This window comes from Bos javanicus, chromosome 15, assembly GCF_032452875.1.
Source record: "Bos javanicus breed banteng chromosome 15, ARS-OSU_banteng_1.0, whole genome shotgun sequence".
Classification (NCBI taxonomy): domain Eukaryota; kingdom Metazoa; phylum Chordata; class Mammalia; order Artiodactyla; family Bovidae; genus Bos; species Bos javanicus.
The window spans coordinates 15,988,475-16,011,027 of record NC_083882.1 but is presented as its reverse complement, the minus strand read 5'-3'; the positions used below and the strand labels follow the sequence as shown (position 1 = coordinate 16,011,027).

The following is a 22,553-nucleotide window of genomic DNA, read 5'->3' as shown; positions in this document are numbered from 1 at the left end:
TCTTTCTCACCTTTCTTTCCTTCCTTTGTTTTTTTCTTTCTGACTGTCTGTCTGCCTTCCTTTGTTCCTTCCCCATCTAGCCTTTATTTCTTTATGCTCTGGCCAATTTCAAAAGGAGATTTGTCACTTCAGTTTCCTGTACAATCAGATTTAGTCTCCCTACTGTAAGTGTGCATGGATCATTAAAAGCTATGTCTTTTTCCTCCTGATCCTGATCTTTACTTCACTATATTCTTTCATTTAAATTCTAATTTAAAGTTTACCAAGTTTGATCCTGGTAGCCAATATTGAAAGGAAATCCTGATAAGTAAAATAATATTGTTCATAACATTTTTAAAAACTCCCCGGTTTGAATATAAGTTGGATTGTGTCTCCACAAAAATTTTATGTTGAAAACCTAACTCCTAATACCTCAATAAAGTTGATTTTTTAAAAATACTTAGATTAAAAAAGAAACCAGAGCTCCTTGGAAACTGTCTGATTCTAGACCCAAGGCAGGAAATCTCCAATGTGAATTTAGGACATCTTGTTGTACCAGAAAACAGGGAAGTTTCCAAAATTAATAGGTCACATCCAAAGCACTTGGGAGTCACCATAAAGCAGTCCTCTGTCCAAAGATGGAGAAATTTGAGCACAAAATAAATGACACACACTGAAAATATAAAGAGCCATGAGTTCATATGGATATTTTTTTAAATGAAAGAGAATGAAGGCAAATGGCAACAATAGAAACAAAACCCAGTTTCACTAAATACCAACTAAGATTGCAAAGGCATTAATTCTTATTTACAAAGGTAGTAACTGAAAAGAAAGAATCATCTATTATCTTACCTTTTCTGAACAATTTGGTAATTTAGGTACCTAAGAGCCCTAGTAGATTAAGGGAAATCCTCTTTACAGAATTTCAGTTAATAAATGTGGAAAGAATGAGAGATTAATGAAACCATCATTTTATAATCCACAAAGCATTGACTGACTCTGCTCATCAGTGGATGAAACCATTAGATGAGTGTTGATGGGAGGTTCCTCATTGGGAGGGAAGGCTGGGCACCACCAGAATCTGTAGTTTATCTTCAAATGACACAAGGGTGACAATGGAACACTGAGTGCCACCTGGTGTCAAGTTACCAGGTGGCTTGATTAGATTCATGTAATCCCTTTTGAGTAAGTAGATTTTGTAGGTGGCACAGTCATGAAGGAATGAAATGATATGATAAATGAGATTTACTTAAAAACATAAAAAGAAGTAAAGGGAAAGTGGTTAAGTGGAGCATATGTGGGTAATCAATAATTGCTGAATCTTGATGAAGGGAACTGAGGGGCTCATCACCCTTTTCTTCCTATGTTTGTATGTGTTTATAGTTTTTCATAATAAGTTGTTTTACAGTAGACATAAGGAAGCATTTGTTTATGGAAATAATAGACTGAGAAAGTTTCTTCCTTGGTCATCTGTTTAAAATAAAAAGGAAAACAAGAGTCAGACACCTCTTCAGAACTGTTCAGCTCACAAAGGTGTTCATTTCTCTGGAAACTACCATCCCCACTCCCTCCCCCAGCCCACCCGCTGACCACCACACCTTTGGACCCTATGCCAGACCATAGCTAATTTCACTAGGTGAACACCACACCCAAGATAGTCCAGTCAGATTCTTGCTGCCAAAGACTTAAAATTGAAAATCAAAGTTGCTTGTCAGACACTGCTGTTGGAGAATCATGGAGGTATGGAGGATTATGTTCTGCCCAGCGAACAGGAGAAACAGAGAGCTGATGGGGGTGGTGGGGTGGAGGGAAAGAAGCAGATGTAGAATTCTGACAGAGTTCTCTGTCCCACAGTCCTCCTTTTGGACTTTGAAACCTTTCTCACAAGAGAGTAACTTTTGTTCAAGCGAGCCCTCTGTCACAGATTCGCTTTGGGTGCAGGACACCAAGGCCTTAGCTACCCATGAGTGTCAGGTGAGAGTGTCCCTCAGTGGAGGGGCCTTTGGCCTCACAGATGGCTTAAATCTTTGATCATTTAAGGAAGTTTCTGCTGAGTGACTCTATAACTTAATTACACTAGCTTTCTTGCTATCTTTAATAAAACTCTTCAACTCTTAAAAAAATAAAAAAAAAAGAGGGTCACTATGAGACTCAACAGGTAGAACTGGACATGGAACAACAGACTGGTTCCAAATAGGAAAAGGAATATGTCAAGGCTGTATATTGTCACTCTGCTTATTTAACTTATATGCAGAGAACATCATGAGAAACACTGGGCTGGAGGAAACACAATCTGGAATCAAGATTGTTGGGAGAAATATCAATAACCTCAGATATATGCAGATGACACCACCCTTATGGCAGAAAGTGAAGAGGAACTCAAAAGCCTCTTGATGAAAGTGAAAGTAGAGAGTGGAAAGGTTGGCTTAAAGCTCAACATTCAGAAAACAAAGATCATGGAATCCAGTCCCATCACTTCATAGGAAATAGATGGGGAAACAGTGGAAACAGTGTCAGACTTTATTTTTGGGGGCTCCAAAATCACTGCAGATGGTGACTGTAGCCATGAAATTAAAAGACGCTTACTCCTTGGAAGGAAAGTTATGACCAACCTAGATAGCATATTCAAAAGCAGAGACATTACTTTGCCAACAAAGGTCCGCCTAGTCAAGGCTATGGTTTTTCCTGTGGTCATGTATGGATGTGAGAGTTGGACTGTGAAGAAAGCTGAGCGCCAAAGAATTGATGCTTTTGAACTGTGGTGTTGGAGAAGACTCTTGAGAGTCCCTTGGACTGCAAGGAGATCCAACCAGTCCATTCTGAAGGAGATCAGCCCTGGGATTTCTTTGGAAGGAATGAGGCTAAAGCTGAAACTCCAGTACTTTGGCCACCTCATGCGAAGAGTTGACTCATTGGAAAAGACCCTGATGCTGGGAGGGACTGGGGGCAAGAGGAGAAGGGGACGACAGAGGATGAGATGGCTGGATGGCATCGCTGACTCGATGGACGTGAGTCTGGGTGAACTCTGGGAGTTGGTTATGGACAGGGAGGCCTGGCGTGCTGCGATTCATGGGGTCGCAGAGTCGGACACGACTGAGCGACTGAACTGAACTGAACTGATGAGACCTACTTCTTACATAATAGTAAATTTTGTCCCCTACCCTTTTCTTTTTTGTCAAAAGCTGCCTCTGGCAGGCCACTGTAATTGCAACCAAAAGAATCCTTTGTAATACTGTTAGGGGAAGCACACTGATTGAAATCGCCCACCCTGGCCAGGCACCATAGTAACTATTTGCATTAGTTGTTTTATGACAGGAGATCCTGATAAGGAATACGGAACTAATAAGCCACCACCAACCGGAAGAGTTCGGGAAAGGTCGAAAGGAGACATGGCAAGTCTGTCCAGTTCCCAGAATCCCTCTCACTAGCATCCATCTTGGCTGAGCGATGCGTGGGCCACCAGGAAAGACTCTGAATTAGAATGATTGGCCAAAGACCACCCAGAAACTAATCCCCTCACCACAAAACCCGAGACTGCGAGCCACGTGGCAGAGCAGTTCTCCTGGGTTCCCTTACCCTGCTGCTCTCCACCCGGGTGCCCTTTCCCAATAAAATCTCTTGCTTTGTCAGCACATGTGTCTCCTCAGACAATTCATTTCTGAGTGTTAGACAAGAGCCCAGTTTCGGGCCCTGGAAGGGGTCCCCCTTCTTGCAACAGTACAACTGCCTTTAGTTTTATCTGTCTTAATTATAGTGCTTCCTTGGAGCACACCTATGGGCTAAATAGCTTCCTTCTAGTTTTATTTCCACATCTCTATAACTAAAGGAGAGAGAGTAGAAACTTTGGGTGGAGAGACCCAGTGTCTACACCCCGCCCCTCACAAATCCTAGCTTCCCTTTAACCTGAAAAATTTATGTGACAGTATGAAAAAATCTTGCTTAACTAATTATAATTGTATATGAAAGAGTTGCAGAGATAGGTGTCTAAAAAAACTTTCCACTCTGATGGTGACACTTGATTAATTCAAAATGACAAAGGACAAAGTGACAAGGCGATCAAGGAAATGTTGCTTCAAGAGGCAGATGGGCAGGGTTACTAAAGGCCTAACACATCACAGCTTTTTTTTTTTTTTTTTACAGTTCTGTCTTACAACCTCCAGGTGTGAGGGCAAGCGGACTCCAACAGAGAGGCCGACCCGGTTGGACTATGACCCTCTCCAGGCAAGAATACTGGCGTGGGTTGCCATTTCCTTCTCCAGGGGATCTGCCCGACCCAGGGATTGAACCCAGGTCTCCTGCATTGCAGACAGACGCTTTAACCTCTGAGCCACCAAGGAAGCCCAATGCGTTTTGGCTCCCTCTTTTTATGTTTTTGTCTCCTCCCCAGTGAGCCTGCCCTATGCAAATTAGGGCTAGCCAGGGAAGAGGCGCGTTTTTTCACCTCACACCATAGCTTTTAAAGTCTACTTTTGGATTCTTCAAGTCTGAAATTTCTCTAAAGCTACAATTCACAGTATGGGTTGAATGTGACAGATAGCATGTACCACAGGGGTAGAAATGTTCGTTTGTTTGTTTGTTCAGATATACCTCACGCCTGGCACACACTTGACATCCAATAAGTGTTACTACATGAAGTTATAGCTTTTGCAAATTTTTAAACCCAAACAAGTTCTGACCCTAATGTAGCCCTGCAAATATGGAGTTGGCCAAAAAGTTTGTTTGGTTTTAAACCAACCCAATATCAATACAGAATGATTCTCAGTGCCATATGGCTTGGAAAACACTTAGGAATAGCTCTGCAAGCTGATAATGTCAAAATATATCAAAATAGAGAAAAATCACAGCATTTTATATTTTAAAGGAACACAGGCAATCCTGAGGTCATCATACCAAAATCTAACAACAATCCCTAAAGTTCTTTCTCAAACTGTGGACAGGGAAATGGGTCCTTGAGAGCCTGGAGGGAACCCAAGAGGCAAAGCAGCTTTGCAGTGATGAAAAGCGGGCTCTATAAATGGTGGTCAGACAGCATCTCCAGTCTTCAATCACATCGAATTTCTCTTCTCTGACTTTAAGAGGAGCTGCACTCCTCCTACTGTCTTAGATGCTCCTGGAAATTGCCTTTGAACAGTGACTCATGCAAAGAAGTTTCCGGGTTTTTTTTTTTTGTGCAGCGTTGTGTGGTGCTGCGAGGCCAGAAGTAGTTCCGGCAATGCAATCAGACAGTTGGCGCAGTGTTTAGTCACCTGTAGATTCTCTTCCTCCTGAGATCAAATGTTTGTTGAATCCGGTTAAACATTGTTATGGCTTCCCAGGTGCAGTTGTAAAGAATCCGCCTGCCAATACAGGAGACTCAACAGATGCATGTTTGGTCCCTGGGTCCGGAAGATCCCTTGGAGTAGGAAATAGCAACCCACTCCTGTATTCTTGCCTAGAAAATTCCATGGACAAAGGAGCCTCGCAGTCTCTAGTCCGTGGGGTCACAAAGATTATACACGACTGAGCATACAGAAATATTGCTAAGGGTAAATTCAGACCCAAAGGTTCTTTTTGGAGTGATTGAAAATAATATAACGAGCATTTTTATTGTGATTTCACCGCAGTGAATCGTGCAAGATTTCTGGACTGTGGTTTACCCCACTCCAGTACTCTCGCCTGGAGAATCCCATGGACGGAGGAGCCTGGTAGGCTACAGTCCATGGAGTCACGAAGAGTCGGACACAACTTCACTTTCACTTTCAAGCTGGTCATAAAAAATGTTCTCTTGGTATCTCTAATTTTCTTGAAGAGATCTCTAGTCTTTACCATTCTATTGTTTTCTTCTATCTCTTTGCATTGATTGCTGAGGAAGGCTTTCTTATCTCTCCTTGTTATACTTTGGAACTCTGCATTCAAATGGGTATATCTTTCTCCTTTGCTTTTTGCTTTCCTTCTTTTCACAGCTATTTGTAAGCTATTTGTGATGTCCTCAGAGACTCATTTTGCTTTTTTGCATTTCTTTTTCTTGGGGATGGTCTTGATTCCTGTCTCCTGTACAATGTCATGAACCTCCGTCCGTAGTTCATCAGGCACTCTGTCTATTAGATCTAGTCCCTTAAAACTATTTCTCACTTCCACTGTGTAGTCATAAGGGATTTTATTTAGGTCATACCTGACAGAAATGGTAGGGACTTAACAGAAGCAGAAGATATTAAGAAGAGGTGGCAAGAATACACAGAAGAACTCTACAAAAAGATCTTCATGACCCAGATAATCACGGTGGTGTGATCACTCATCTAGAGCCAGACATCCTGGAATGTGAAGTCAAGTGGGCCTTAGAAAGCATCACTACAAACATAGCTAGTGGAGGTGATGGAATTCCAGTTGAGCTATTTCAAATCCTAAAAAATGATGCTGTGAAAGTGCTGCACTCAATATGCCAGCAAATGTGGGAAACTCAGCAGTGGCCACAGGACTGGAAAAGGTCAGCTTTCATTCCAATCCCAAAGAAAGGTAATACCAAAGAATGTTCAAACTACCACACAATTTCACTCATCTCACATGCTAGTAAAGTACTGCTCAAAATTCTCCAAGCCAGGCTTCAGCAATACATGAATTGTGAACTTCCAGATGTTCAAGCTGGTTTTAGAAAAGGCAGAGAAACCAGAGATCAAATTGCCAACATCCTCTGGATCATGGAAAAAGCAAGAGAGTTCCAGAAAAACATCTATTTCTGCTTTATTGACTATGCCAAAGCCTTTGACTGTGTGGATCACAATAAACTGTGGAAAATTCTGAAAGAGATGGAAATACCAGACCACCTGACCTGCCTCTTGAGCAATCTGTATGCAGGTCAGGAAGCAACAGTTAGAACTGGACATGGAACAACAGACTGGTTCCAAATAGGAAAAGGAGTACATCAAGACTGTATATTGTTACCCTGCTTATTTAACTTATATGCAGAGTACATCATGAGAAATGCTGGGCTGGAGGAAGCACAAGCTGGAATCAAGATTGCCAGGTGAAATATCAATAATCTCAGATATGCAGATGACACCACCCTTATGGCAGAAAGTGAAGAGAAACTAAAAAGCCTCTTGATGAAAGTTAAAGAGGAGAGTGAAAAAGTTGGCTTAAAGCTCAACATTCAGAAAATGAAGATCATGGCATCTGGTCCCATCACTTCATGGGAAATAGATGGGGAAACTGTGGCTGACTTTCTTTTTGGGGGCTCCAAAATCACTGCAGATGGTGATTGCAGCCATGAAATTAAAAGACGCTTACTCCTTGGGAGGAAAGTTATGACCAACCTAGACAGCATATTAAAAAGCAAAGACATTACTTTGCCAACAAAGGTCCATCTCGTCAAGGCTATGGTTTTTCCTGTGGTCATGTATGGATGTGAGAGTTAGACTGTGAAGAAGGCTGAGCACCAAAGAATTGATGCTTTTGAACTGTGGTGTTGGAGAAGACTCTTGAGAGTCCCTTGGACTGCAAGGAGATCCAACCAGTCCATTCTGAAGGAGATCAGTCCTGGGTGTTCATTGGAAGGTCTGATGTTGAAGCTGAAACTCCAATACTTTGGCCACCTGATACGAAGAGTTGACTCATTTGAAAAGACCCTGATGCTGGAAAAGATTGAGGGCAGGAGGAGAAGGGCATGACAGAGAATGAGATGGTTGGATGGCATCACCAACTCGATGGACATGGGTTTGGGTGGACTCCGGGAGTTGGTGATGGACAGGGAGGCCTGTCGTGCTGTGATTCATGGGATCACAAAGAGTTGGACACGACTGAGTGACTGAACTGAACTGAAACTGAAGCTGGTCATGGAACTATAGAATGTGGCCGCCCCACTTCTTTGGCAATAATTCTCCCTTGCCATGCATGAGCATCATGGATTTACCCTTCCATTCCGATATACTTTCAAAATCATTCATATGTCACTAGTTTTGTTGACTTTAATCCAGCAAGTATTTCCTAATATTTCAAGTTCCTCAGACTCCTTTTAGAAGAAGAATCACAGGAACAAGCGTGATGGAATCTGATCTGACTACTTTTGTGTTCTCAGTGGTTGCTCGAGGGAAATTTGCTGGTCGAGGCGGACTTCCCTGATTTCTATGGAAAATGCATCTCCTCTCCATTTTCTGTAGTGAGGTGTGCCCTGGGTCTGTGTGAGAAGTGGGGTCAGGACAGGGGAAAGGTGAGGGGATTCACCATCCCTTCCTCCAATTGTAAAGAGTTGGGCTGCCTTCCTGAGTTCAGGTCTTGTCTTGAGTTAGGGTCCGATTGCCTTGAGTATGGCCACACATAAGCTCTGATGTGGAGCCGGTACCATAGTAAACCCAGATCAGACCTGTTTGCGATCCTGAGACCGTACAGGATTTGTGCTAACTCATTTGACCAAGGACCCAAATAGACTTCAGGTGAGCTATGAAGATCGTGCTGGTGAACATGAAGAGGACTTGGGGAAGCCAGTATGATACTCCACATGTTTACCCTACACTTGTGCTATATTATTTACCTTAGTCATTATTTTTCAGTCCAGTCTTTTCCATACTCTTCATCAATGAACAAAGTGAACTGTTTCATAAGTGCTTCATGAAATGTAAAATTAAAAGTGGGCATTTCCCTGGTGATCCAGTGATTAAGATTCTGTACTTCCACCTCAGGGGGTGTGGGTTCAATCCCTGGTCAGGGAACTAAGATCCCACATACTGAGTGATGCGGCCAAAAAAAAAAAAAAAATTATAAGTGTTGTTCACTCACTCACTCATCTATTCGCTTATGTAACAAATATTTATTATACACCTTACATGTGCCAGGCACTACACTATGTGATAGTAACATGTTCATTGCAATGTCAATGTAATTTTCTATTTCTTTTTTTGGGAGGTAAGAAGTGGGTTTATGTAGAGAGAAACACATTCCACAGACAGATTGTGGGTCACCTCAGAAGGCCAAAATAATTTTCTTTCATGTAAGTCTTGTATTCCATAACTTGTACACGTGATTGCAAATACACTCTAAGAAAGAGTAGTTTAACAAGGAGAATGCAGATGTAAGCCCTACAAACATTGTGAATATGATACAAATACTTCTGACTGTAAACCAGAATTTCACAATGTACCTTTTCCTGAACATCCAAAATTCTTGCATTACCTGTTCAGTCAAGTAAGAATATAGAAAGGACTTGAGTGCATAAGAGTTAAAATCCTAAAGTAAGTGTAATACATTCTCATATTGACTATTCATGACAATCTTTTAGGGGCAGTAAAATTTTGCACTGGGATAAAGACAAACAACCTTAAAAGTTGGTGCTAGTTTTATTTTTCTATCAAGGGTTTAATAGGGCAATGAACAATAACTTGTGGATTGTTATGGAACTTACACAATCCTTAACAGTTATTAACTAAGTAACTCCATAATCGTCAGCCCAATTATGCACAGGAAAAAAATAGTATCTCAGAAAAGAAATAATCACCTTTCTGCATACGAGTTAGCTTTTGCAGTTATATCTGCTCACTGGTTGCTCCCCATTTCCTAATAAGTATGTCATCCTGGGAGGAACTTTGCCCTTTTCTGTCTTCAATGGAAAAAAAAAAAAATTGAAGTATACTTAGCAGGTCAATGTTCAGTTGCAGAAATCTCAGATCTAATAAAAAATAGCAACCCATTTGAGGACAGTCTGGTTCTCATGGACCCAGGCTGACCGTGAATTTGGTGCTGGTGGGCAGACCCAGGGCAGTCACAACACATTCTGAGGCATCTCTGGAAAATAGCATCTGTCTCTGGGAAGGAGCAGTGTGTGTGTGTGCTCAGTTACTTAGTTACATCTGACTCTTTATGACTGTAGCCTGCCAGGCTCCTCTGTTCATCGAATTTTCCAGGCAAGAATACAGGAGTGTGTTGCCATTTCCTATTCCATGGGATCTTCCCCACCCAGGGATGGAACTCATGTTTCTTGCATCTCCTCCTTTGGCAGGCAGATTCTTTACCACTGCACCACTTGGTAAGTCCTGAGGAGCAGCAGGACAGGCTTAAAATGAACTCTTTCCATGGAGAAGAACAAAGCATGAGTTGAATTTTTAGGAACCACAGTTGGCCTGGTTCTTGCCCCCAGAGAATCCAGTCCCTATATCAAATTTTGGAACTGAATACACCATCCTCGGTCCCATTGTGCATGGATCCCTCAACCATCTTGATAAAGTGAGCCTTGAATTTTGGAGCTCTCCTCTAGTTTGTACAAACCTTTAGTCAAAATTCCTTATTGATACCTGACATTGTCATCATGCTTATGACTGAAATCCAGTTCTTCTTGTGTAATATTTTGTGGAAACTAGGAGGTCTTTAAATACATACAAAAGAAGCATTTGCTTATTGTTACAAAGTCAAAAAGAATCATAGAATATTTAAAGTTCTAAAGTGATTTAGAATTTATTTAGAATTGCATAAGGCTGGTAGACACATGATTTTGGTCTCTGCCACTGTCCCTTCTCTCTTCTTCAGGTAAGAGCACTTCACTTTTTCCTTTGGGGAATTACTTTCCCCCCATTGTTAGTCCACAGTCTTTATATGAGATTGATTCTACCCCCTAGACCCAGAAGAAGGTCTAAAGGGAGTCCTCATGCCCTCACCACAGTGATTCTTCAAGCATAAGTGCCTAGTCCAGGTTGTGCCAGTGAGACCCAGCCTAATTTGATGGAGTTTCTGATGACTGTCCCCAGGGTCCTGATTAATATATGTATAGCATTTACCACTGAAAGCCTAAGGAACTTCTTAAAGTCACAACAAGTCATTCGAATAGCCAGCTTCTCCTGATACTTGCCCACTTTCTAGTTGGGGATCAGTGATATTAACAGAGCATTTTAATAACACAATTAGAGCATTTATTCATTCAACAAGTATTCATTGAGATGATGAATACAACTAGATGCCTGGTTCTGTGCTAGGGATAGAGGTTGACAGAAACAGCCATGATCACTGCCCAATCATGTTCTGAAAGATGTATATAGAGGCACACAGGAGGGGCATGTGACCTACCCCAGATGTATGCATATGGACGTCCAGGAGGGCTTCCTGGAAAAAGAGACTGGCCTGCTACACATCTCTGAATTGATTCTCCTTTAAGTTTAATTTAATCTCATTCTCACAGCTACTATCTTAGTCCAGGCTCTCTTGTTTCACATCTGAATTATAGCAAGAGTTTTCTAACTGGACTAGATACTTCTACTCTTATCCTGGTCCCTAATATCCAACTTCCCTGGTGGCTCAGATGGAAAAGAATCTGCCTGCAATGCGGGAGACCTGGGTTCAATCCTTGGGTTGGGAAGATCCCCTGGAGAAGGGCATGGCAACCCACTCCAGTGTTCTTGTCTGGAGAATCCCCATGGACAGAGGAGCCTGGGGGGCTACAGTCCAAACGGTCAGACACGACTGAGAAACTAAGCACAATACCCAGTTCATTCTTCACTGATGACAGAATGATTTGTTTCTTAGCAACATTTTATTGACATACTATACATACATAAAATTACATATGTAAGCATACAGTCTGATGAATTTCTTCAAGCAAATACACCCATTAACCAGTGCCCACATCAATAAACATGGCCAGCATGCCAGAAGCCCATCTCATGTGTATACACATCTCCTTTCACAAGTGAGCTTTTAAAAATACTAATCTTGATGGACATGTACACACAGCTATATGTAAAATGGATAACTAACAAGGTCCTATTGTATAGCACATGGAACTCTGCTCAATGTTATGTGGCAGCCTGGATGAGAAGGGAGTTTCAGGGAGAATGGATACATGTATATGTATGGTTGAGTCCCTTGCTGTTCACCTGAAACTATCACAGCATTGTTAATTGGTTATGTTGTTGTTGTTTTTCAGTTGCTAAATCATGTCCAACTCTGTGACCCCATGGACTGTAGTCCAACAGGCTTCTCTGTCCATAGGGATTTTCCAGGCAAGAATACTGGAGTGGGTTGCCATTTCCACTTCCTCCTTGGAAAAAAAGCAATGACAAACCTAGACAGCGTATTTTAAAAACCTAGACATCACTTTGCCTACAAAGGTTCATCTAGTCAAAGCTATGATTTTTCCAGTAGTCATGTCTAGATGTGAGAGTTGGACCATAAAGAAGACTGAGCTCTGAAGAACTGATGCTTTCAAACTGTTATGCTGGAGAGACTCTTGAGAATCCCTTGGACAGCAAGCTTAAACCAGTCGGTCTAAAGGAAATCAACTCTGAATATTCACTGAAAGGACTGATGCTGAAGCTGAAGCTTCAATGCTTTGGTCACTTGATGCAAAGAGCTGACTCACTGGAAAAGACCCTGATGCTATGAAAGATTGAGGGCAGGAGGAAAAGGGGGGCGACAGACGATGAGATGGTTGGATGGTATCACCAACCCAACAGACATGAGTTTGAGCAAACTCAGGGAGATAGTGAAGGACAGGGAAGCCTGGTGTGCTGCAAGTCCATGGGGTTGCAAAGAGTCAGACATGACTGAGCAACTGAACAACAACAAGGGAAAACTGAATAAATAAGCAAGCAGATTAACATTTACCAAATGCCAAACACAGTGTTAGGCTCTGTCTATGATGTCTCATTTTACTGAAGTGGGGGAGAGAGGATGGGCATAAAGGTATAGATTTCTGAATCGTTATAAAAAGAAAACCCAACATGTGCTTTCCTTCCTTTGATTGAAAGGAAGTTATTCATTCATTTATAGTTTTTTCTTTCTAATTAAAAATAAACTGAAGAATCACTGAGATATCTTATTTCAAAGCCCATTTGCTTAACTATTAATATCTTGAAAAGTGATTCTATGGAAAGAAAAACATTATAAAAAGTTTTGGTGTAGGAGAAAGTATCACTAGGTTGATGGGTATAGCCAGAGCACCTAACACTGTTCTTTCAGCTTCCAAGCTGTCAGTGTAGCCAGGCAGGAAGTGCCACCTGAAACCATTTTTATGGAAGCTTTTACAATCTGTACTTGGTTTACAATGAAAAAGTTCTTCACAATAAATCCATACGGCATAACATCAAAAACACCTGTCAGGTTGGCCCCTTCCCAGCAAGTCTATTTCTTCCCTAACATCTTGTAACTTACCTGGCAGTGGGCTGGGACACCACCCACGCACCGCTGGGCTCTAAAAATTCTCTCAAAACAGCCTGCTCTTCTCAGGTCAGCAGCCCACCCATGCCCTATTTAGAAATTTGCTGAAGAAAAGTTTAGTTACATAAATGAAGGTCAAAATCCAGAAATTCAAAATCAAGCCATAGGGAAAAAACTCCTTAAGTCACTGTGGAGGTAGATGCCTCGGTTGCTTCGTTGATCAACCAGAAGGTACCACTGTGATACTTATCCTTTATATCCTAAACTTGGATGCTATGATATTTATCTTAGTCATCATTTTATAGTCCTGTGTTTTGAATGATCTTCCTATTCCTAAGTGCAGATAAGCCGTTTCTTAAGTGCTTAGAAGAAAAAAAAAAAGGTGGCGTTCATTCATCCATCTCATTGAATAGGCAGGCATTTCCCTGAGGACAATGGCCACAAGGGCCACATTTTTACGTTTGGTTTATGAGTTCTCCTAGCCCTGGTACAAAGAAAGTTTTGAGCCAGCAGGCAGAAGCGTTCATTCAGTGGCGGAGGGAAGAAACAGAACAATTCCATTGTTCAGAAACAATTCTCTCTCCACTGCTGGAGCATAGGCAAAGCGAAGGTCTTTTTGACAGCAGGCTTTCCTGGAAAACTTGGTTTCACAAAATGCACCACCTCTGTGGCCGCGCCGAGGAGGCAGAGTGCACGACCTGCGGGGGTCGGCGGCAGGTCACGAGGTCAAGGCTGCGCCTCCCTCCGCTCAGCACCTCGGCCTCGCGGGCTCCCTCCCTCCCGCAGGCGTAACCGACCCCGGACAGCAAAAGAGGAAGGAAGCGGTTCCCCGGTCCCACCCCTGGGCCGCCTTTCTCCGGTGCCCGCCTCCTCTCGCGCCGCCACCGAGGCTTCGGGAGGGTCTCACGCCGCCTGCCCGCGCCACGGGGTGAGCCCGGCCCTCACCCTGGAAGGCAAGCGTCTGGGCCACCGCGATTGAGGGCTGGGGCGTAGCTGGGAGGGAATATTTCGGGCCGAGACGTGGGGTGTGCGGAGAGAAGCATCCGGAGCCGCGGGGTGGGCCGCGGAGGGGAAATCCAGGAACCCTGGAGGGGCGCAGGAGCGGACGGAGGTGCCGCAGGAGGCGCCCGGGGCCTGGCCGGGCCGGTCGGGCCGGCGACGCGGTGGAGGGGAGGGACCCAGCGGCGCCAGGTTGGGTCGTCGGGTCCGCCCTCCTCACCCTGGAACCTCGCCGGGAAGGGAGCGGCGGGGAGGAGAGCAGGACCCGCGAGTCCTCAGATCCCGGGACCGCCCTCTCGCGCTCCAGGGCGGGGGGCAAGCGCCTAAGAAGGCTGGAGCCGCTGCAGCAGCATGAGAGCGGGCGCCGGCGCTCCACGCTCGCGGCCGCGCGGCGGGCGGCGGCGGCTGCGGCGGCTCTGCCCGCGCTCGCCATGCGCGCGCGCTGGGGCCGGCGGGGCGCCCGGCGCGGAGGTCCGGGGCTGCCCGGCACCCACTTGGCGCTGCTGGCCGCCAGCCTGCTGTCCACCGCCGTGGCCATCTACGTTTGCTGGAAGCAGCTGCCGCCTCTGCCGTGGGCCTCCCCCAGCCCGCCGCGGCCGGTGAACGTGCTGCTGTGGTGGGAGCCCTTCAGGGGCCGACACAACCCCCGCAGGCCGCCCCCCGACTGCCAGCGGCGCTTCAACATCAGCGGCTGCGTCCTGCACACGGATCGCGCGGCCTACGAGGAGGCCCAGGCGGTGCTCTTCCACCACCGAGACCTGGTGAAGGGACCCCCGGACTGGCCCCCGCCCTGGGGCGTCCAGATGCCCCCGGTGGAGGAGCGGGAAGGGCTGGTGATGGACGACGAGGGGCAAGAGGCTGAGGCCGAAACCTCGGCCGCCTTGGGCCCCCGGCCCCCGGGCCAGCGCTGGGTGTGGATGAACTTCGAGTCGCCCTCCCACTCCCCAGGGTTGCAGGGCCTGGCAGGTAACATCTTCAACTGGACGCTCTCCTACAGGGCCGACTCGGACATCTTCGTGCCTTACGGCTACCTCTACCCCAGGACCCATCCCAGCGAGCAGCCGCCGGGGCTAGTCCCACCGCTGGCCCGGAAGCAGGGGCTGGTGGCCTGGGTGGTGAGCAACTGGGACGAGCGCCAGGCGCGCGTGCGCTACTACCGCCAGCTGAGTCAATACGTGACCGTGGACGTGTTCGGCAAGGGCGGGCCCGGGCAGCCGCTGCCCGACGCAGAGCTCGTGCACACGGTGGCCCGCTACAAGTTCTACCTGGCCTTCGAGAACTCGCAGCACCTGGATTATATCACCGAGAAGCTGTGGCGCAACGCCTTCCTGGCCGGGGCCGTGCCGGTCGTGCTGGGCCCCAACCGTACCAATTACGAGCGCTTCGTGCCCTCCAATGCCTTCATCCACGTGGACGACTTCCCTTCTGCCTCCTCCCTGGCCGCCCACCTGCAGTTCCTGGACCGAAACCCGACTGTCTATCGCGGCTACTTCAGGTGGCGCCGGAGCCATGCCGTGCATGTCACCTCCTTCTGGGACGAGCCCTGGTGCCTGGCCTGCCAGGCTGTGCAGAAGGCTGGGAACCAACGCAAGAGCGTCCCCAACTTGGCTGGCTGGTTTCAACAGTGAGGTCATTGTCCCCCTGGGTGTGACCCTGGAAGCCATGTCTGGATGCTCTGCGGTGCCTCTCCTTGACGGCCAAGTCGTGGGACTGCATTTCCTAAATACCCGTTTTTAATCTATGGGAACAAATTGATTTACCAATTAATGTCATTCAACACAAAGACTGGGTGGGAAGGATCCTGGGTGCTCATGGCTTTTGCATAACTCGCGGTTGTCCGAGGGCATCCGAGCTCAGGGATGAAGAAGGGGACGTTTCCTCCTCATTTTAAGGTGAGGAAACAGCTTACCTACAAGAAACCATGGTCTGTGGCTCTGAATTTCCTCATCAGCCACAGGCTATATTTGTGACCTGTGCTGAGTCCAAATTTCACAGACTCCTCCAGTCACATGTCCCTGGGCCAAATGCTGCAAAACCCTGGTTTTAGAAAGAGCCTTGTTGCAGGATAGTGAAGGGACTGTGGCCACCAGGGTCTTACTCTTTGTACCTGGATTCCTCAAAGCCTCATCGCCTAAGAAAGGTGAGGAGGGTGATCCAAGACTCCATTGACTTCAGTAACAACTACTGTTGTTTGTTCCCCTGCTTTATGAATGGAAACAAGATGCTGGATTGTCCTTGGAGAAGAGGGAGAGTGAATATTTGGTGTACCTCGCTTTATACAAATGTATTCCTGAAAGGCCGCTTTTTAATCAAATCCACTGTTATAAGAGAGCGCAGTGTTTATGGAACCCTGTGGAGAATCCCTTTACAATGTGAATAATCATCTCCTGATTTCTTCTGTATCCGTTTTTCTATAACCTGGGTTTTTAAAAAAGCATAATTATAGATGTGAAAATAAAGCAGAAGCAACCTTCTTCTCCCTTCATCCCAGAAATCCAGCCTGTGTTTACATAGAAAAGGAAGCCATACTGTCATTTTCCACAGAATTATTTATTTTTGTGTCTTTACGGGAGCTGAAATTTAAACCCAGAAAGTCAGTCCTCCAGGGGTGCTGGCATTACCCCTCTGCAGAACAGAGAGTGAGATTGCACTGTATTATGGAATCATGCAAAAGGAAAAAAGTCTGGTGGCTGTTAATGGCAGTTTTTGACTCTTGTCAGTTTGAAGTTAAATGGTTGCTAGGGAATAGAACTAAATCTGTGCCTGCAGTAAAACTTTATCTTTTGTTACAAAAATCTGCAATTCTGCCTGGGGCCACCGGATTTCTGGTCTGCCCAGTAGTACGTTCGTGGACGTGCTTAGTTGCTCCGTCATGTCTGACTCTTTGTGACCCTATGGACTGTAGCCTGCCAGGCTTTTCTGTCCATGGGATTCTCCAGGCAAGAATACTGGAGTGGGTTGCTATTCCCTTCTCCAGGGGATCTTTCTGACCCAGGAATCAAACCCAGGTCTCCTGCATTGCAGGCAGATTCTTTACCATCCAGATACAAACATTTCTATGGCCCTTGAGACTGTGCTGTGGGACCAACTTTGAAACTATATTCATTGACTAAAAACTGTCGAATGAACAGCATGTTAGGTGTCACCATGTACCTGCACTGTGTGAGACCCTGAGTGTGAGAAAGACAAAAATATGTAAGACAAGGTCCCTATCATTAAGGCTGTTGAAATCTACTTTTGTCAGAAAGCAATTGGCAGAACTTATTTGTTAAAGTAACATTCTTTTTTTTTAATTAACATTGTTGATTTACAATGTGATGTTAGTTTCAGGTATACACCCAAGTGATTGAGTTGTGTATATATATGTAATATATAATACGTATATTATCTATGCATGCTAAGTAGCTTCAGTCGTGTCCAGCTCTTTGTAACCCTATGGACTGTAGTCCTACAGGCTTCTCTGTCCATGGGTTTCTCCAGACAAGAATACTGGAGTGGGTAAACATTCTTTCTGACCCACAGATTGAACCCGAGTCTCTTATGTCTCCTGCATTGACAGGCCAGTTCTTTACCACTAAGGCCACCTGGGAAGCCCTACATTCTCTATAACATATATTATAGGTATATATATTCTTTTTCAGATTCTTCTCCATTATAGCTTATTACAAGATATTGAATATAGTTCTCTGTGATATACAGTAGGTCCTTGTTATCTGTTTTACATATAATAGTATGTATCTGTTAATCCCAAACTCCTAATTTGAAGAGGAAGAATAAATTAGTGACATTAATAATAAATTAATAATAATTATTATTAATGTATTAAATTAATAAAAAATAATAAAGTGACATTAATAGTACCATAAATCAATTATTAGAAAGCCAGTTGATTTAAAGCCTAAAATAATGGGCTCTTTTTTTCCTCTTTGATTTATTATAATAAGCACCTTCAGTGACTAATTATTATGGATGAGGTCCAACATTAATTAGGTTTATACAGAATTCTGCTGTAAACAGTAATTTTGCATTTGATTAGTACAATGAGCTGATTCATGAAGTAACTTGTCTGTGAGCATTTGTTGCAGACTTGAAAAACTCACTAAAATCTAGGTGCTTCAGTTCTTCCTTTTCCTTAATAAGAGAAATTGAAATCCCTGGATAAAATTTCTCATTGAAATATTATAGCATGGGCAGAACTACAGTATCAAAGTAGAGTCATTCAGTAAAGAAGGAAAAATTCTACTCTTTAAATAACTATTTATGACTTATTGGCCAATGATCTTGGGGTTATTGGAAATCTACATGGGACAGTTGGGAGATAGTTTGGATTTTGAAGGTACTCTGGCTTAGATTTGAATTCCAGCCATGTGACCTCAGGCAAATTGGTAATAACCCTGGGCCTCAGTTTTCTCATCTGTAAAATGGAGCAGGAATTGGCTTCATAGCAGCTTATGAGCTGTTCAGAGAATAAATAAAAAGGTGTCTAACACGTAGTGGTGACTCAATTGGTGACAGAAAAATAGGGTTTTTTCCCCTTCTTGGAGTGATTTCAGGGTGCCTCCATATCCGCTTATATGGATTATGAAATTAAATCTCAAGATATGTTACAGAATATATCTGAAATAAAAAGCAAGTGACCTCATATCATGTATTTCAAATGAATCCCTAAAGCTAGCCATACTTGCTATTCAAGATGCATCATTGCTGTTTAGATTGAGCTTGAATTTGCAGGGTAGGAAGAAGCACCTATGCTTTCTTTGAAAAAAATTTTGTTTTAAATTTGTTTTGTTATATTAAGTTTTTGTTAAGTTATATTAAGTATTATTTTACTACTACTCTCTTTAGTATTAAGTCTGTTTAACCATGTATTTTTTTATTGCTAAGCATGAGGAAGGTATAATTGCAGTTTTATTCATGGGAAAATCCTAGGTAAGGAAAAAAACAATTTATTTTAAGGCTAATCTCATCAAATAGCAAGAAAAATGGGCAATTGTTCGTTTTATGTAATTTCATTTTTCAAGTCATTCTAAGTTGAGCAGTTTAAAATTTCATATGTTAGTACAAAAATACATAGAAATACATCACATTCTAAAATGGCTTTCTTAAACTTTTCTTTCCAATTTATTACAAATTTAATTTACTAGTTTTAGTGCTTGATGACTTTAATTACCAGTGCACCTGGAATGATATTGACAACAGGAAGACAGTCTGACTCACCTTCAGTATTCACAGGTCTTTTCCAGTTTCCAAACCCTTCCTTAGCAGTAATTTAGAAGAGAGAGGGTAGCTTCGTGGAAGGAGCTCACAATCTGGAGTCCAAACCTGGGTATGTGGTTCTGCCACTGCCTCTGTGACCCTGATTAGGCAAGTTACTTAAATTAACTTCCTCCTTTATAGTGAGTGAATGACCCTTGCAAAACAAGGATTAAATGTGTTGACATTTGCCAAGGTGCTTTGAAATTGTAAAATCCTGTACAGTTTCAGTGTACTCTAAATTTTCAAAGCTCTAAAGCAGGTATCAGCATACATTTTTTCTGTAAGGAACCAGAGAGTAAATATTTCAGGTTTTACTGACAATACAATCTCTATTGCCTCTACTAATCTCTGCTGTTGGTGGTGCAAAGGCAGCCACTGCCTATCTGTAAACAAAGGCGTTGCCATAGTTTGTTAACTCTGCTGTCGACTTGCAGAGCTAGAGGAATTTGAGAAGCTTCCTGATGGAGTTTTCTTAGAAGGGATTTAAGAATTGGCATCTGAGAATCTTGGAGCTAGTTATTCCTAGATTACTAGGCCAGCTTTGCAACATTTCCCAATTGTCTTATTGGGGGCAAATTATTTAAGCTTTCTGTGTTTTGATAGTCTCATCTCTAATTGAAGGTAATTATATATAATATATGAAGGTGTTGGGAGAATTAGACACTTAGAGTACTCAGGACAGTGTGGGAAACATAGGAAGCACCTGAGAGATGTTAGCTGTGATGATCACCTGTCCATTTTACAGAGAAGGGAGTGGAAGTCCAGATGTAGTTAAGGACTTGTCTAAGACTACAGTAATAGTTGGGGCTTCCCTGGTGGCTCACATGGTAAAGAATCTGCCTGCAATGCAGGAGACCCGAGTTCGGGTGGAATGGAAAAGATCCCCTGGAGAAGGGCATGGCAACCCACTCCAGTATTCTTGCCTAGAGAATTCCATGGACAGAGGAGCCTGGCAGGCTAAAGTCCATGGTGTCACAGAGTTGAACACAACTGGAGCTACTAACACTTCCAGTTTTACTTCACAGTAATAGTGGCAGAACCAGACATGCTTGTGCAAGTCACAACCCCTTTGAGCCTTTGTCACTTGAACTGAAAAATGAGGGAGTTGGACAACATCATCTCTCACAACCTTCTAGTTCCATTGCTCTTACGCTACTAACTGACATCCTAGGACTTAAAGAATGAATTTACCTCCCTAAGTGCCTTCTAGTCTGGAAATTATTTACTATGCAGCATCAGTAAATTGTCACACACACACACAAAAATGCAGGCACCAGAGAGGGCGACTCTGATGTGGCATTAATATAAAATAAATATATAGAATATGTAATTATAAATATTACACATTATATATGTGAACATATTGTTGTTCAGTCACTAAGTCATGTCTGACTCTTTGCAACCCCTTGGACTGCAGCTCATCAAGCTCCCCTGTCTCCCACTATCTCCTGGAGTTTATCAAATTCAATGTCTGTAGAGTCAATGATACTATCTAACTATCTCATCCTCCACCAGTCCCTTTTCCTTTTGCCTTCAGTCTTTCTCACCATCAGGGTCTTTTCCAGTGAGTCGATTCTTCGCATCAGGTGGCTAAAGTATTGGAGCTTCAGCTTCAGCACCAGTCATCCCAATGAGAATATTCAGGGTTGTTTCCTTTAGGATTGACTGGTTTGATCTCCTTGCAGTCCAAAGGACTCTCAAGAATCTTCTCCAGGAGTACAATTCAAAAGCATCGATTCTTCAGCGCTCAGCCTTCTTTATAGTCCAACTCTCACATCTGTATATGACTGCTGGAGAAACCATAGCTTTGACTATTTGGACCTTTGTCAGCAAAGTGATGTCTCTGCTTTTTAATATGCTGTCTAGGTTTTTCATGTCTTTCCTTCCAAGGAGCAAGTATCTTTTAATTTCATGGCTGCAGTCACTGTCCACAGTGATTTGGGAGCCCAAGAAAATAAAATCTGTTACTGCATCCACTTTTTCCCCCTCTCCTTGCCATGAACTGATGGGACTGGATGCCGTGACCTTAAGTTTTTTGATGTTGTGTGTATATACATGTATGATACATCACATGCCTTAAGTATCAGAGAAGGGAGCCAAGTCCTTGGCAATTAGTATGGTAAATAATTGCATTGAATACATTTCAATCATTTTTAACTGTTTCTCAGGGACTTTTAAGGTGCACATTCTAATACAAATTGAGCATTTATGTACCCAAGTTCAGATTATTTTGACAAAATGATTAAAGTAATGAGATGAAAAATGACTCTTTTTTTTTTTATAATGTATATTCCCCAGGAACTAGTGAATTCAACAGTGATACATTGGGTGTTTCTTGGTCAAGGGGTTTCTGTAAGGTCACTGGTAAACTGAAATGTGATGACTTTGATTTTTCTGAACCACACAAGGTCTCATTCAGCTTGCCCTCTGCTCTTTCTTGCCTGGCTTCTTCACTTTAACCCAGTGATTCATCTCCAAGGGTGTAAGTAGCATACTCTTTTCTCTTATTCCAGTTTATTTTGCTAAGTGCTCAGATGTCCTCTGTACTGTCTCTAGCTTCTGTGCTCTAAATTAAATAATACCATTTTTAAAAGAGGTGGAATAATGGGAATTATTCCACCTGGTTAACCACCAGTTAACCCTGGCCATCCAGTGGTTAGAATTTTGCACATTTACTGCCAAGAGCTAGGTTTGAGTCCTGGTCAGGGAACTAAGACCCCACAGGCTGTGCATCATGGCCAAAAAACTAAAAAATAAAAGAGGTGAACTAAAGTCTAGGAACGTGATGGTGGGCAGAAGTATCTCTTTTCTTAACTGCTGATGCTCAAATTATTAAAAGGGGAAAAGAGGAACTTGGACTGTCCAAGGGGCAGCCCCTAGTTTCCCTTCTCCAATAGACGCACACTGATGTGCTCATTTAAGTACTGAAAAATGATGATGGCCAGTGAGGGTAGGAGCAGATGTGACAGGAAAAGAGGACTCCATAATGAAAGAGTTATAAGAAATGCATTATAAAGCAGAACAGGTGGTGAATATATGTGAGGTGGGAAGAGAAAAAAAAGACCTTGGGGTAAATGAGTACAAAGTGCTTGAAGAGAAAGTGAGAAGGTAGCAAAAGAGGAGAGGGAAGATACGGTGAGATGACAAAGAAAATAGGATAAAGGAGGAACATGTGTCTGGAGAATGAAGGGACAGTGTAAGATCTGCCA

The 22,553-nt window shown here is 43.5% G+C and overlaps 1 protein-coding gene across 1 annotated transcript; it reads left to right on the top strand.

The window, feature by feature from the left end:
• Nucleotides 1-13,798: 13,798 nt before the first annotated feature.
• On the top strand, nt 13,799-21,610 carry FUT4 (fucosyltransferase 4). The gene has a single exon (XM_061440189.1). It carries the CDS (start codon nt 14,520-14,522, stop codon nt 15,714-15,716), a length of 1,197 nt encoding a protein of 398 aa, XP_061296173.1. The 5' UTR covers nt 13,799-14,519; the 3' UTR covers nt 15,717-21,610.
• The last annotated feature ends 943 nt before the right edge of the window (nt 21,611-22,553 follow it).